The 13,945-nt window shown below is 41.3% G+C and overlaps 1 protein-coding gene across 1 annotated transcript in view; it reads right to left on the bottom strand.

Annotated features, from left to right (window-relative positions):
• NEGR1 (neuronal growth regulator 1) overlaps positions 1 to 13,945 on the bottom strand; it is a 2,074,771-nt gene that overhangs the window by 372,206 nt on the left and 1,688,620 nt on the right. Inside the window, exon 6 of the mRNA XM_069232442.1 lies at positions 11,279 to 11,430. Coding sequence (XP_069088543.1) covers positions 11,279 to 11,430 — 152 coding nt within the window. The remainder of the gene's footprint in view (positions 1 to 11,278; positions 11,431 to 13,945) is intronic.

Genomic DNA, 13,945 nt, shown 5'->3' with positions numbered 1-13,945 from the left:
ATCACCACTGCCTTGGAGCACTCCGGGACCAAGGAAAAAAGATCTTGAAAGAAAAGGAATAAACTTAAAAGAAAGAAATTCTCACTCCTATTGCCAATCTAGGACTGAAAGTACTCTTCAAATGTCAAGTGGTTGGCCTCCTGTTATAGGCTACAGGCATATTAAAAAACAGAAGCTCTAGTGTCTCCAAGAGGTTCCAGCCAGCTACTGAGGGCTTGGTATGAAGGAGCCTTGGCAGAAAATAGACCTGGTGCCTCATAGACGCCTTCAATGATGACTGGAAGATAAGTGGCAACTGCTCATTTTTACACCTCTGGAAGACGGAGACAGAGTGCTCAGGTATTCCCAGGATTTTCCTATGGTGCGTTTACCCTCTGCGGGCAAGAAAGCAGGTTTGACCCACTCAGGATCTTTTGCTGTGAGGAAACTGGTTCAACAGGACCTCATTTTAAAGTTGAAGCCCTTTCTGGATACAGCTTCAAGTTGTGCTCTCCTTGTAGATTTTAAGAACTAAAAAGGGGCTAAGTTTAATATCAAACTTTGGAATGAGGCAAGGTGGCATATCTATACCAGCAACAAAGTGACCTCAGCAGTTATGTAATCTAGTTTTCCCAAAGTAGAATTTTGACTTGGGTGGCCTTCTTGGATTACTCATGTTCTGATTTATTGTAGTCGCCTTAAAATTGTGCCTAAGTCACCATCTGCTGTGAGCTGATATTTTACATTGGCTTATTACTTTTTCTAGGTATTCTTTGCTTTGAAACTCTAGAAATGCATATAGTTAATTTTCATTAATCAGTTTTAATCACTGTAGTGTCTTTTTGCTCACTCTATTATTGCACTGTTTCACTATCTTTCTAAACTGGTTTGGAAATTTTAGTGTGTTGTTTTCTTGGTTTTGGTTTGGTATTGCATAAACTATCTCATATTTGTGTGGGGTTCTGCGTCCTGCTTGTGCAACAGCTACTAGCGTTGAGAAGAGTTTCACTGGGGACAGTGTTGAGACCTATTTTATTAAGTCAATAAGGATACCCATCTCTGAAATTAACAGCCCACTTTCTGACAACATTACATTTATTAATAAGACGTATTTTCTAACTGGTACTCAAAGTAAGAAGTTGCCAACTATAACAACTCAGGTATCTAGAAAATCAGTTATCCATTTGTCAATATTTAGGCATATTTATTTGAGATTTATATAATAGGTCTGTACCTGACTCCCACATTTATTTCTATGAATATTTTTTTTTTATAATTAGGAGGATTTACAGTATTGCTCTGGTTCTCAAACTGAATGCCCAAGTTAGCTTCTCACAGAACATCAATAAAGTGGCAGAGGTAAGGACATATTAGGTGAGTGCACTTTATAATCCTGTGAATAGTTAAAGTACCTACTTTGCAAGCAAAGTGTCTTTTCAAATGGCAATTCACTGTGCTGATGCTAGAACACTGATCTATCAAACAAAAGCTTAAGGTGTGCGTTCTCACCCTATATATCACATACTGGTGTAAAATAAATGACAGCAAAACACATGTTTGTATATGGAGAATTTCAGGCACACCATCTGGATTGCTATGTGCATCCTTATTGTGCTTATAATACATTTTGAGTCTTGATTTGGTTTACACTATTTTAGCTAGAGCAACACAAACATAATAGGGCTGTAAATTCATGACTGAAATTAATTGTTAATTATAATTGTAGGAGGCAGCATTACATCTGTATGAAATGTTCTACATGGGAGTGGAAAGATTTATGAAGTATCACATTTCTTCATTTTTAGTTCATGCATAATAATGTCCACAAAAGCTTAATCTTTTCACCTCAATTGGTTGAGCAAATTTTGTTGAATTTTTTATTACTGTAATTTTGTGTTGATGTTACTTTTCATGTACCACATGCAGTCTTCTCAGAGGAAGTCTTCCTGCTTGTGCCAAACTACTACTGGTAAGCTGGAGATCTCTCACATAAACCTGTTTATTTTTTAGTTATAAATTATTTTGACCTTTTGGGAGCTCTGACAATGGTCACATCAAAGTTAAGGCATTTTTCCCTGCAGTTTAACAATCCAGTTCTCTAGAACAGACAATACATTGCAAACAATAAGTAAATCTAATATGGATTGTAGATTTTGACTGCCAAAAGGGATTTTCATTGTAAAGAAATATGACTTTCATGTGCTCGGAATCCAAATGTCTTGAATCATCTGCATGATGCTAATGACCTCTTGTAGGAAAGTCCTCCTTTTTGCCCTTGTCACCCCCAAATATTTTGGACAGACACTGGTGGTTACTAACTCTTGGCTGTGCCCAAGGGTACTTGGATATGCAAAGAAGGCTAATTATAATTGGCAGTATCAACCTACCTATAAGTAGCTAGTATATGGTACGGCATGTAGGTTTAGGTTCCCCCGCATAGGTAGTGCACCCATAGGTGCACTGCTCTGGTGCCCAGTGTAATTTTAAAGGCGGGTCTGCCTTGCTGGCTGCTTTTAAATTAAAGTTACCTTCAAATTCGACTTTGGAAATAAAAGTACTTCCAAAGTCTTAAACTACCTTATTTTTACATGTACGTCACCTGTAAGGTGTGCTCTAGGTGCCAGGGTTGGGTGCAGTGTAACTACAAGCAGGGACCTTATAAAAGATGTTTTATAAGCCCTGGTGAGGAAAAAGCAGCCACATTTGTTTTCCCTTACTGTAGTGAATATGCTTCATAGGCTAAAATGGGGAGACTTTATTTTTAATTAATAAAGTCCCAAAAAGAGCTAGATATTTCAAGTCTGGTATTAGTCTGATTATTATAATAATTCCAACAACTTGCCATTGTTGAATTTAATATAAATAGTCAAGAGATAGAGTTTAGAGTTTTAAAACTCTACCTGAAAGTTGACAACTTCAGCTCTGAAGTTCCCTTCTTTGATTGGCCAGCCTCTGGCAGCATGGCCATGCTGACTTGATGAGGTGTGACGTAGTCTGTGCTGAAGACAAAGGATGTGCCTGGGAGAGGTATGCCTCAGCACATTGTGAAACAGGATTGTGGGAGAGCAACCAAACTGGTCTTCAAAGGAGACATTTGGAGCAGCTCAGGACCTCCTCCATTTCCTGCAAACCCAGACAACCAGGTCCCTGTTTATTAGATTAGGAGAGGGCAGGAAAGAGGTATGTTAAGGAATTGTAGCCACACCAGTGGGTGGACGCAGCCAGACCTAACCTTAAAAATTCAGATTCTGCCATTTTGGATATTTAAAGAATACTCCCTGGGATTGATTTTTGCCACACTTTCCAGGAAGTAGTCATCCAAGAGGGTGATGGCCTGCCTGTGATTGGACAGTTGCCCTCCACTGCTTTCCACCCCATGAACAAGGTTAAATATGGCAGAGCTGCACCCACACCGCAGATCCCTACCAGGAGCAAGACAAGAAGAAGAAGGACAGCCCTGCTGGAACCCTGATCTGCACCTGGCAGTGCACTCTGAAGTACTGCACCAGGGTGCGCACTTGGGATTCACCACAAAAGGGACTTTGCCTGGCTTCAACTGGTTCAGGAAGTGGCTCCCTGTTTACTACAGGTAGAAAATAGCTAACCACAGTCCCCTGCATAAAATCCTGAAGAAACTGACCAGCTGGCCACTATTCAGTAGTCATTTTGGAGTTTGAGCCAAGTGCATTCTGGGAGTTGAAGTCCTAACCTTCAAGAACCAACTCAGAGCTTCTCGAACCTTGGGGTGAGCTGTGGACACTTAAAATACCTTCAAAGGCCTTCTGGAAGAAGATCCAGAAGTTTGGAGCAGATTGAAGAACTTTTGGTAAAAAGCTCCATAAAGGGACCAACCCGACACTGTGAGTCAAGCTGACTTACATAGACCTCGACCTGGCCTGACTTTCAGGTTCATCTTGCTGAAAAGCTCCAGAGCCCCAGACTTCCAGGATTTCACTGGGGGCTCCTGGAAAGGCGATCCAACTGTGTCTACTCGAAATTGGCTTGCTGTGGAGGGTCGTCTCACGTCAGAGAGAAAAAGCTCCAAAAAAGTGACAAAGTCTGAACGTAAAAAGCTGACTGGGACTTCCAGCACAGCGTATCCGATGAGGGCTCCAGGGATGTCGGATCCAATTTAAACTCTGGCCCAGACAAAGATTTACGTCCTGAAAAATCATCTAATTCTAAAGGTAGAGTTCTTCACCATGGTCTTCTGTGACGTGTATCCGAAGAGGGCTCCAGGGAGGTCAAATTGGATTGGTGACTTTGTTCTGTGACAAAAATCTTCAAGAAAAAGACTAAGGCCCATATTTATACTTTGTTAGCACCACATTTGTGTCATTTTTTGATGCAAAAGCGGCGCAACCTTACAAAATACAGTAGCACTTTGCAAGTTTGTGCCACTTTTGCATTAAAAAGTGGGCCAAATGCGGTGCTAAAAAAGTATAAATATGGGCCTAAGTCCAAAGGTAAGCTTTTGACCAAGGCCTCCCACTTGGTGTCGCCAAGCAGGGATCCATCGCAGGCAGCCTCAAATTTTGACATTGCCCCAGTTGAGGTGAGCAGATATTCAGAGTGGCGCTTTTAGTTTCTATGCGCTAAAAAACATTAATTCTTTAAAAATTCATATCTCCGGTTCCCCATGTCTGCTTTTATTCATTTTGGTGTCAAGTTAAAGATAAAAATATGTCCTATTTCGGTAAATTGGTTTTGGATTTTTAAACTGTTTCCCGTGTTTTATTTTATTGTGTTTTGTGATAGTTGAATGCTTTACACACTTAGGTCATCATTACAATATTGGCAGTATTGACCGCCTACCGCCACAGCCGCGGCAGCCATCACGTCTTCACCGTGGCTACCAGCTGCCCACCCTTATTATGAGCGTAGACGAAATTCCGCCAAAAGGCTGGCGGAATACCGTCGATGGTCATGGTGGCGGACGGCTGTAAGGTGGCACTGTTATGAGCAGCAGCGCCACACCAGCAAAACACGGCCGACAGTATCATGAGCAAGGATACGGCCTGGTGGTGTTTTGCTGGCGGACACTGCTGCTGGCAGCAACGCCGCGTCCCGTCTTCTGCTGTAGGACACCCTGCAAGCAGGTAAGTCGGGGTCTCCGACAGGAGGGGTGGTGGGGGTTGGGGTGGCGTGTGTGGGGGGGTTGTGTGTGTGTGTGTGGGGGGGGTCTGTTCTTGTATGCGTGCATGCGGGTGTGAGTCACGTTGAATGAGTGCGTGAATGACTGAATGTGAGTGTACATGTATGTTGTGTGTTGTGAATGCGTGTGTGCAACAATGTATGGTGGTGTGTGTTGCAGTGTGTGTGTATGTGTGTGTCCATGTGTGGGTGGATGTGGGCATCTGTGTGTGTATGAGTGTGTATGTGTACGCATGTGGGTGTGTAAATGTGCGGGGCCAGGAGAGGGAGGGGGGGAGGGTGGGAGAGTACTCTGGGGAGGGGGCATGGGAGACCCCTATCAGTGCCAAGGAAGGAATTATCTGGCACTGATAGTGCCTACTGCCATGGTTTTCGTGGCAGTACGCTTGCCACGAAAACCATGGTGGCAGGTGGGGTCATAATCCTGAGGGTGGGATTGTGTGACGGCCACCTGGCTGGAGACCGAAGTCTCCAGCCCAGCAGCCGTTACCACCCTGGAAGACAAAGTGGTACATTGGCGGTTTGGCTTCAGCCAAACCGCCAATGTCATAATTTGGGAAAAGGTACCGCTAGCCTGTTGGCAGTACTTTTCCCCAAATTACCACCAACCGCCAGGGTCGTAATGAGGGCCTTTGTCTCCTAAGTTAAGCCTTATTGTTCATTGCCAAGCTACCAAGGGTTGAGATGGGGTTAATTTATTGAGACCTAACTGGACATAGTGGTGATTAGTGGCCTATTGCTAAGTGTAGGTACTTACCTGCCCTTACTATTAATCCAGTTTCCAACACCTCTTATTTAGGGACTCATTGTGATCTTCCTGTTAGGAGTAAAATAATGAGTGTCTCTTAATATTACTAAACAATCTCTTTATTTGGTAAGTATAGATGGGAAGAAACGTATTGGCACCTTTGTGTTTGTTATTGGTAAACCCACCCTTTGTAAACAAGTGGTTTCTAGTGGTTTTCTTTATGGAATTGTTTATACAGAGATATGTCAGGTTTCAATTTGGACATGCACAGTTCTTCCTGTCACATGGCATTTCCCCATAAAGGATATTGTCAACATATTGTCAACATACAAAATGTGATATTTTTTTTTGGTCTGGAAGCATTACAATTATTGATGCTTCTTTTGTAAATGCAACTGGAAGTAAAACATTGCCAACTATAACTATTCAGGTGTCTAGAAAGTCTCAGATTTTTTAGTCACATTTTATACAAGCCTACATGGAGCTTCTTGAGATTCAGCCAATTGATTTGTACATGGGTACTACACTAAGGATAAGTAGAAAATGTAGCATTATGCAAAGGATTACAGTATTATTCCATGCTAATGTTGTCTGCAAATCCCCCTCACACAACCACCTCATTAAGTTAGTATAATTGAGGACTAGCAAGAGCGCATTACAGTAAAGAGTACCTGTAAAATTAAACTGTGTTTAAAGGCAAAGTTCTTTAAGCACAAACTGTATAACTTCATTTCAATTGGAAATTCACTGCACTGATTCTAGGATGCTGATCTAAGAAAATAGGCAAGGCATACAGAGCATCTGTCCATAATAGCCTAGCACACAGAGAAATGGTATCAAGGCTCACATGTATGAAGAAATCCAGAGGTTCACCACTAGTTTCCTGTACACATCACTGTGCAAAATCTTAATTTTGAGGCTTCATTTTCTTTTAGTATGTTCAAAAGATGCACACAAACATACGGTTATAAGTCCATGCCTGAAATTGATTGCTAAATCTAAATCCAAGAAGCTATAGTTAAATATGTGTGAGCATTACAAAACTACTATCACATTTCTGTAGCGAATTGGAGACTATTGTGAAGTGGAGCATCTATTTCTCCAGTTTCATAACACTGGAGCAGCCTGTAATCACACCATTTGTAGATAACTATTGGCAGGCTACATATGTCACTGTTCACTCTTTTCCTTCTACTCTCTCTTTCAACCCTCTCCTATCACCTTTAGCAATGTTTGCACTACATTGTACTATACTTGTGACCTTCCTCCTCTCTTAACCCCTCAAGACCTTCCTGCTATCACTGGAAGCCCTCCACTGGCTGACAGCACACTCAAATCTCTCTACCATTGGCTTCACCACCCCCAACATTTCATCCTACTATAATTCTGTCCTGCCCTCTCTCAAACTCTTCTATCCTTCCTGCATGACCACCATTTTCATAATTTATTAATCCCTTTAAATTATTTTACTCCTTTGTTTTACCTCCAAACCCTCTGGATTATTCTTTTCTTCTCTCTTAATGTCATGTGGCACTCAACCTGATGTGTTCCTCTTTTAGCCTCTTTTTTGTCCTGTCACTCACTATATTGATACCGGGTTTGAATTGCTGTTATTACGTTTTTCGTTTGTTTACTGTCCTTTTGCTAACTTTTAGATTCCACACATTTCACAGCCTATTGCTGCCATGTGCATTTATCTTTCAAACTGTCCTCTAGAAAATTCAGCAGAGCAAATTGCACATTAAACCATTTATGCACTTTGCTCTCTCCCATGATGTCATGCGTCCTATGAACCTTTGGAAAATGCCGACTTTCGTGTAGGTTAGCACAAGGGCCCAGATTTATCATAGTATTGTATTGCCCTTGCGTAACGCAATGTGTTGCAATGCAATACTAAAGTCTGTTTTGCCAAGCAATTCAAGGCTACCTTGTGTGGCCCTGCATTGCTTGGTAAATCTGGAGTAACTCAAGGCATTGCAAGTCAGTGCATTGCATTACTCTGCCCTGGGAAATGCGTTTCATGGGTGGATCCTGGGTGTTCCCACACACCTAGCCATCCATTTTGCTGCATTCCCAGATTTACAGAGAGAGGTAAATGTGGAAATGCATCAAAATGCTACACCTTACTAAGGGAGGCGTAATAAGGAAAAATATCTTTACTTCTCCTCATTGTTTCCTCTTTTTAAGTGAGCTGCATTCTGCACCACACTTAAATAGAGGAAACAGTATTGGAGGATTGATTTTTGTGCAGGTAGGTGCCTATATCTGTGCCACAAACATCCTGCCTGCAACACAGGTACCCTTGCACCATGATGCAAGGGTGGCTGTTTTGACGCTTGGCAGCAGATTGTTCACAAACGCAGGCAGAGAGCAGGAATGCAGCATATATTTGTAAATATGTGCATTCCTATCCTCTGTCTTTCATGCAGTGAAGCGGGTGGTCTTGCTGTGTTGCCTGAAAGTTGTAGAAATCTAGCCCTATATATGCAAGAAAGCCCAAGACCTAAGTGCCGAGCAACAGCGAAAACAGATGCACTGGAAGTTTGCATGCACTTATTCCAGGATTCTATTTGAACACAATATCCATCAGTTTTGATGCTTCTCTAAGTGAACCAGCTAAAAGCACAGGTGTGACTGACTTTGCTGCAAAAGATAAATACATACTGGAGAGATGTGCTTGAATTAGTGTGATCATCCATTTAAACTGACAAAACATTTTCTTTCAGAAAGTGTGCATCTCTAAACGCCTAGATCGAGCTTCAGAAATCTTTGCTAACAGTTGGTTTTTGTGCCAAAGATCGTTTTTTAGAATCTCAGTGAACATCATAAATATAGGTGGCTCCTTCGCAATGGTGAAGAAGCGTCCCCCACTGACTGAGTCATCAGCTGAAAAATAAAACAATATTTTACGTATATTTTATTTTTCAGCTGCTCGCTCAGTCAGCAAGTGCAGGGAGGGGAGGGGCTCAGCCATGGGAGAGGGGAGGAGTGGAGTGCACCAAGTGCACGTCAGTTTGGATGACTGTCTTAGGCCAAACTGACATGCACACTTTTTCCAATCCAGTGGTGTTGGACAGCCGGGTTAGAGAAACTGCAAAGACCACAGTGCGCTGCCTGAGCAGCAGACAAAGCTGCTCTGCCTATTCCTGACACTGCTCTCATGCTAGACATAACATAAATGCAGTGCCAAGATTGCATGGGGAGCCTGTGCTGGTGTCTAAGGGACTGCTGAGACACCAGGAGAGCAGAGGAGTGAGGCAGCAGGCAGTTGCAGCTGCATTGGAACGGTAAGGTTTTTATTTTTAATTTTCATTTTTATTTCCCCCTACCCCTCTCAGTCCCCTGCCCACCCCTCCCACTGAGATTTGTGGCTGCCACCGTTAGTCATAAAGTAACTTTGCCAGTTGTTTCCTAATTTCAATTTTACACTAAAAAGTTTAATTCGCTTGTTTCAAAATGTATAGTGCTTGAAAGGATTCCCACGCTGCACAATGGACTATTTTGACATTACTGTGAAAGAGCATCAACGTACCATTCTGACGAAGCCACAATTCCATATGTGAAGTATGTCCTTTATTTATAAACAATTGAAACAATTGCAACTGCAGTTTCAGCTTCAAACTGGACATACATTGGATGACAAATGTGCCTATCAGACTGCCACAGAGATCACATTTACCATATATTTATGCACTAATCCCAAAAAGGACAGAATTACGCATATAGTGCATTTTCCTTGTTTATTGGGGTAGCGAATTCATGTCAAAAACGCTGCAGCTGCTTTAAAGTCACACCATTTTGCGCTGTGTAGGTGCAGTGGCGTAGCGTGGGGGGGTGCAGGGGGGGCCGGCCACACCGGGCGCAACATCTGGGGGGGCGCCCGCTCGCACTCGCGAGTGCTAAAATCCACGGGTTGGGGGCGCAAATTACTTGCCTTGCCCCGGGTGCTGACAACCCACGCTACGCCACTGTGTAGGTGGCAACCCACCTGTCCTTTTAAGGGGGATTAGAGCTCACCTTGTAGGCAAGTGCAGTAAGTGACTGCACCTGACTGCAAAGGGATGTCTGGGAGGCTCCATGGGACCCCTTTTTCACCACCAGAGGTCTTCCATCAGGACCATTTAGGTGATGCGCTGTCAGCGCATATCCTGACAGCTCCTGATGCCTCAATGCAAATGATAGCGTTGGCGCTATATGTGCAACAGTGCTAAGTGTTTTACAGAAGGGGTCACACAAGTACCTGCTTCCACTCTGTAATACCAAAGTACCCTGGGGGCACGCAAAGTGGGCACACATGCCTGTTGCACACCTGGGGCACTTCTTTAATATGGCCCCAGGTATTCTATTGAACTCATTTGATCTTCTCATTGTCACCATCAATAATGAATCCCATTTTCAAAAAATCTTGAATCTGGTGTTTAGAAACACATTTACAGACAGAAAAAGAAGCCTGTCTAAAGGAATGTATCAAACACGTCAGGTTGAATTGAGTGATGATTTTCTTTGCAAAGAATTTTCGTTAAACGACCCCCTGGCGACTGATATTGCTCGAGGTGCCATCTCTCAGTTACCTCAGACACATCAATCCTTACTGTTCAGATCTCAGTTTTTAGGAAAGGAGCCCCTTGATATGGGAACAGGACATTCCAGCTCCTTTGTAATTTTACAGGTTTGTGTTCCTACGTCATCTTCTGACCAGAAAAACACAGGTGATACTCGAACAGTGATTGTCGATACTCACCCTTACTTCACTTGTTATTGTCAATTAGATCAATTTACGTCAAGATGATGGAGCAACGCATAGCTGCTATACTGTAGTTCACAATGTTCAGTACATGAAAGTGTTATTCCTAAATCAACTCTCTGAGTTCTCGTTCATTAAAAACAGCCCGACATACTATCTTGCATAGAGCAAATGCATATTATAGATTTGGAGGGCTGTTTATATAATTACATTCAGAATTTTCAATTTGTATGGTTTGCTGAAAGTGTGTTCATTTCAAATGCATTATTTACTCTAGTTAAAAAAAGCACAATCTGCCATCTGAAGTAAAACACCACTCAAAAGCATAGGAAACGTAGTAAAATATAAAAGTTGCGGAACTGTTATATTTTCTTTGATGTCACAGAAAGAAAAATATGACAATGTCTTCGCATTTTTAAATTATAACTGTTTATGTACCTTAGTCGATATATATATATATATATATACTGTATATACATATATATATATATATATATATATATATATATATATATATATATATACTATTATAAAATCTCTTTGTTTCCAATAAGCGATCCATTCGAGTTGAAACAAACACATCATAAATCCGCCCATCATTGCTAACCTATCACTCATGGTTAGGTTCCAAGTTGTCAATAAGCGCTACTTACGGTTCAATGGTAAGCTTGCATTAGTAGTTCCTAATTTGTTTACAGCTACACACGTGTAGTTGCCGAAGTGTTCTGCTGTTATGTTAGCCACATTGAGGATGGATCTGGTGTTGTAGTTCTGTATTAAAAATCCATGGTGGCCATTTATGAGTCTGTTAACACAAAACAAAAAAAGTATAATGAAACACTCAAAAATTTACTTTTCACTGTGTAAGCTGTATTCTGTATCCTACTCACACAACATACATTTAACTGTGTCTTTTCTCATTTTCTTTTCTTATTTTCGTTCCCTCTCATCTAATTTGTGATAGTACAAGAAAAACAATCACTTTTGGTGCTGTGAAAGATCACAGCAAACTTTGGCCTGCATGTGTCAGTATTCAGGATTTGCACGTTGACAAGTATTGAAAACCAGCTCTCTACGATTCATTTCTGTGTAAACCTATCATGCATGCCTTAGCTTCCACAAGGCCTAACCAATCAGACGCCTATAGGGCAACTAGGTATATGTGTGGAATCCACGCTCACCCTTTGTACTTGTCTCATTTCAAAAGGCTTACGTGCACATGGCACGTCACCAAAATATCAATACCATTAAGAAATAACATATATTTTCTAAACCAACTTAGAAGAAACAAAAAAAAAATAAGAGGCAATTTGATGTGAGGTGTGGGGAGAACAATGGTGCTAACAAAAACAATCACAATAAAGGTTTTGAAAAGAGCAAAAAACACTATTTGCCTGTAGGGGTGGTAAATCGAGGCCTATTCTCCCTTCGTTGCTGACTAGCAAGGGATCTTCTGAAGGTGAAAGTTAGTAGTTCATTCTAGGCGAAACTGCAGCATTTGAATGAGAACTTTTCATGAGTGTTGAACATCTTCAAATCTTTAGATGAAAATGGCTCCATGAAAGTGCATATATCTGTTGAGCAGTTCTGTTGTAACTTTGTCCCAAAAAACCCTGAGCTTGAAGAGTGAAACCACTAGAAAAGTGCCTTTTTTTTAGTGCCATTAGCACCTTGATGGTTACTTTTAAGTCCTATAACTTGAGTTTATTAGTTCCCAAAGCCTTCAAACAGTTAAGAATGAACCATCAGACACCAGTGTGTAGATTCAACTTGCAGGAGGGATCCTGCAAGGGTTCTTGGAATTTCTCTGCTACAACACCATGTCTCTCCGTCCCTTTTCCACGCACGGCAACAAAGTTTCTCAGGAGCAGGGGAAAAAACGATCAAACTGTAATTCACTGGTTTTATTCTACACTGCCCACAGCTTTCGCAGGGGCACCCATGTCCTGCCCATGGAGTTCCTAATGGACTAGTACATACCACTTTTTTGTGGTACTTTAGGCACCTGACAACGCGAAACCTTTCACAGAAACAAGTTTGGGATAAAAGTACCTTAAAATACAAGCAAACAATATAAAGCTATATTTGTATACAGTTTGTTGATGCTTAACAGAAAATGCCTTAGCCAGTGCAATGTAATTCCTTATGTAATACACAGGGACCTGTCACATAGTGTTCAAAAATAGTACATGTTCTTCCTAAACAGTTCCAAAGAATTTACCATGAAGAGGTATGTTTAGTTCTTGCTTCAGTAGTCATAACCTTTATTAAACATCATAGCAATTCATATTGTTAATCTCAGGAGTAGGATCAGGTTGAAACACATCTCAAACTACTGACAAACTGCTACTCTAATTCAGCAGTGACAAAGGGACATGTGTATGCCTATAAAAACGTTGCTCAGCCCATACACAATATAGCCTCACCATCATACTCACATTTCTACGTCTCAAGACAACCATCTCAAAACAGTCAGGGTGGTTTTGATTGGAACACTTCTCAAGTTCCAGCAAAACCAAATATAGATGGCTCTCCAGTCGCGCTAACTTTGTTTCTGTGTTTCTCAGCACAGACCACTCAGCCACGACCCATCTGCATACATCCATTAGACAGACAGCTTTGCTAGGAGCCACCGGACTAGCATACATGTTTCATGTTCTTGGGCTTTCGCATTAGGGCTAGCATTTTGATTGATAATCTATATTTGATCACTGTCTGATATATTGCCCTAGTCATGTTCAAGTATAAGGCATTTCCAAAAAAATGCGGGAAAATACCAGCATCTTCCTTTTTACATCTTGGAAAGCCACCTGTCACCTCTGAATATATCTTCATGAGCCTCTTCATGGTTAGGTATGTATGATGGTGGAAAGTACATTGAATTCATTTATATATAACGTTTTAGAAGACCCCATGTATTAAATCCCACATCTCCAAAGCACTCCTACATCTCTGGTGCCCCTTTCCTAGAGTTAAGTAATAATTCACCGGCCTGCTGGCTTGCATAATGTTAAAAGCATGAGTGTGGCCAAAGGTCTTATCTTATGAACTGAAGTAAAATATTTCACTAATAAAGGTACTTAATAAAGTACATGAACTTAAAAGAGATTAAAAACGCATGTTGCCCTCATTTGCTTTCAGGTTTAAAAGTGTAAGACTACACAATATTTCAAGAAGTTTTGTAAAAAGCATGCCAGAAATTAGTAAAAGAGAATAAGCCTGGAAATATATTGCAGACTTTTTACATTTCTAATGATTCACACAATGCAGAGAGGGATCCGAACAGCCAATTTTAATTCTGAGTTTAGGGAGTATCTCAA

This window comes from Pleurodeles waltl, chromosome 4_2 (genome assembly GCF_031143425.1).
Source record: "Pleurodeles waltl isolate 20211129_DDA chromosome 4_2, aPleWal1.hap1.20221129, whole genome shotgun sequence".
NCBI classification, from domain to species: domain Eukaryota; kingdom Metazoa; phylum Chordata; class Amphibia; order Caudata; family Salamandridae; genus Pleurodeles; species Pleurodeles waltl.
The sequence above is the reverse complement of the archived record's forward strand: the minus strand, read 5'-3'. Positions and strand labels throughout refer to the sequence as shown.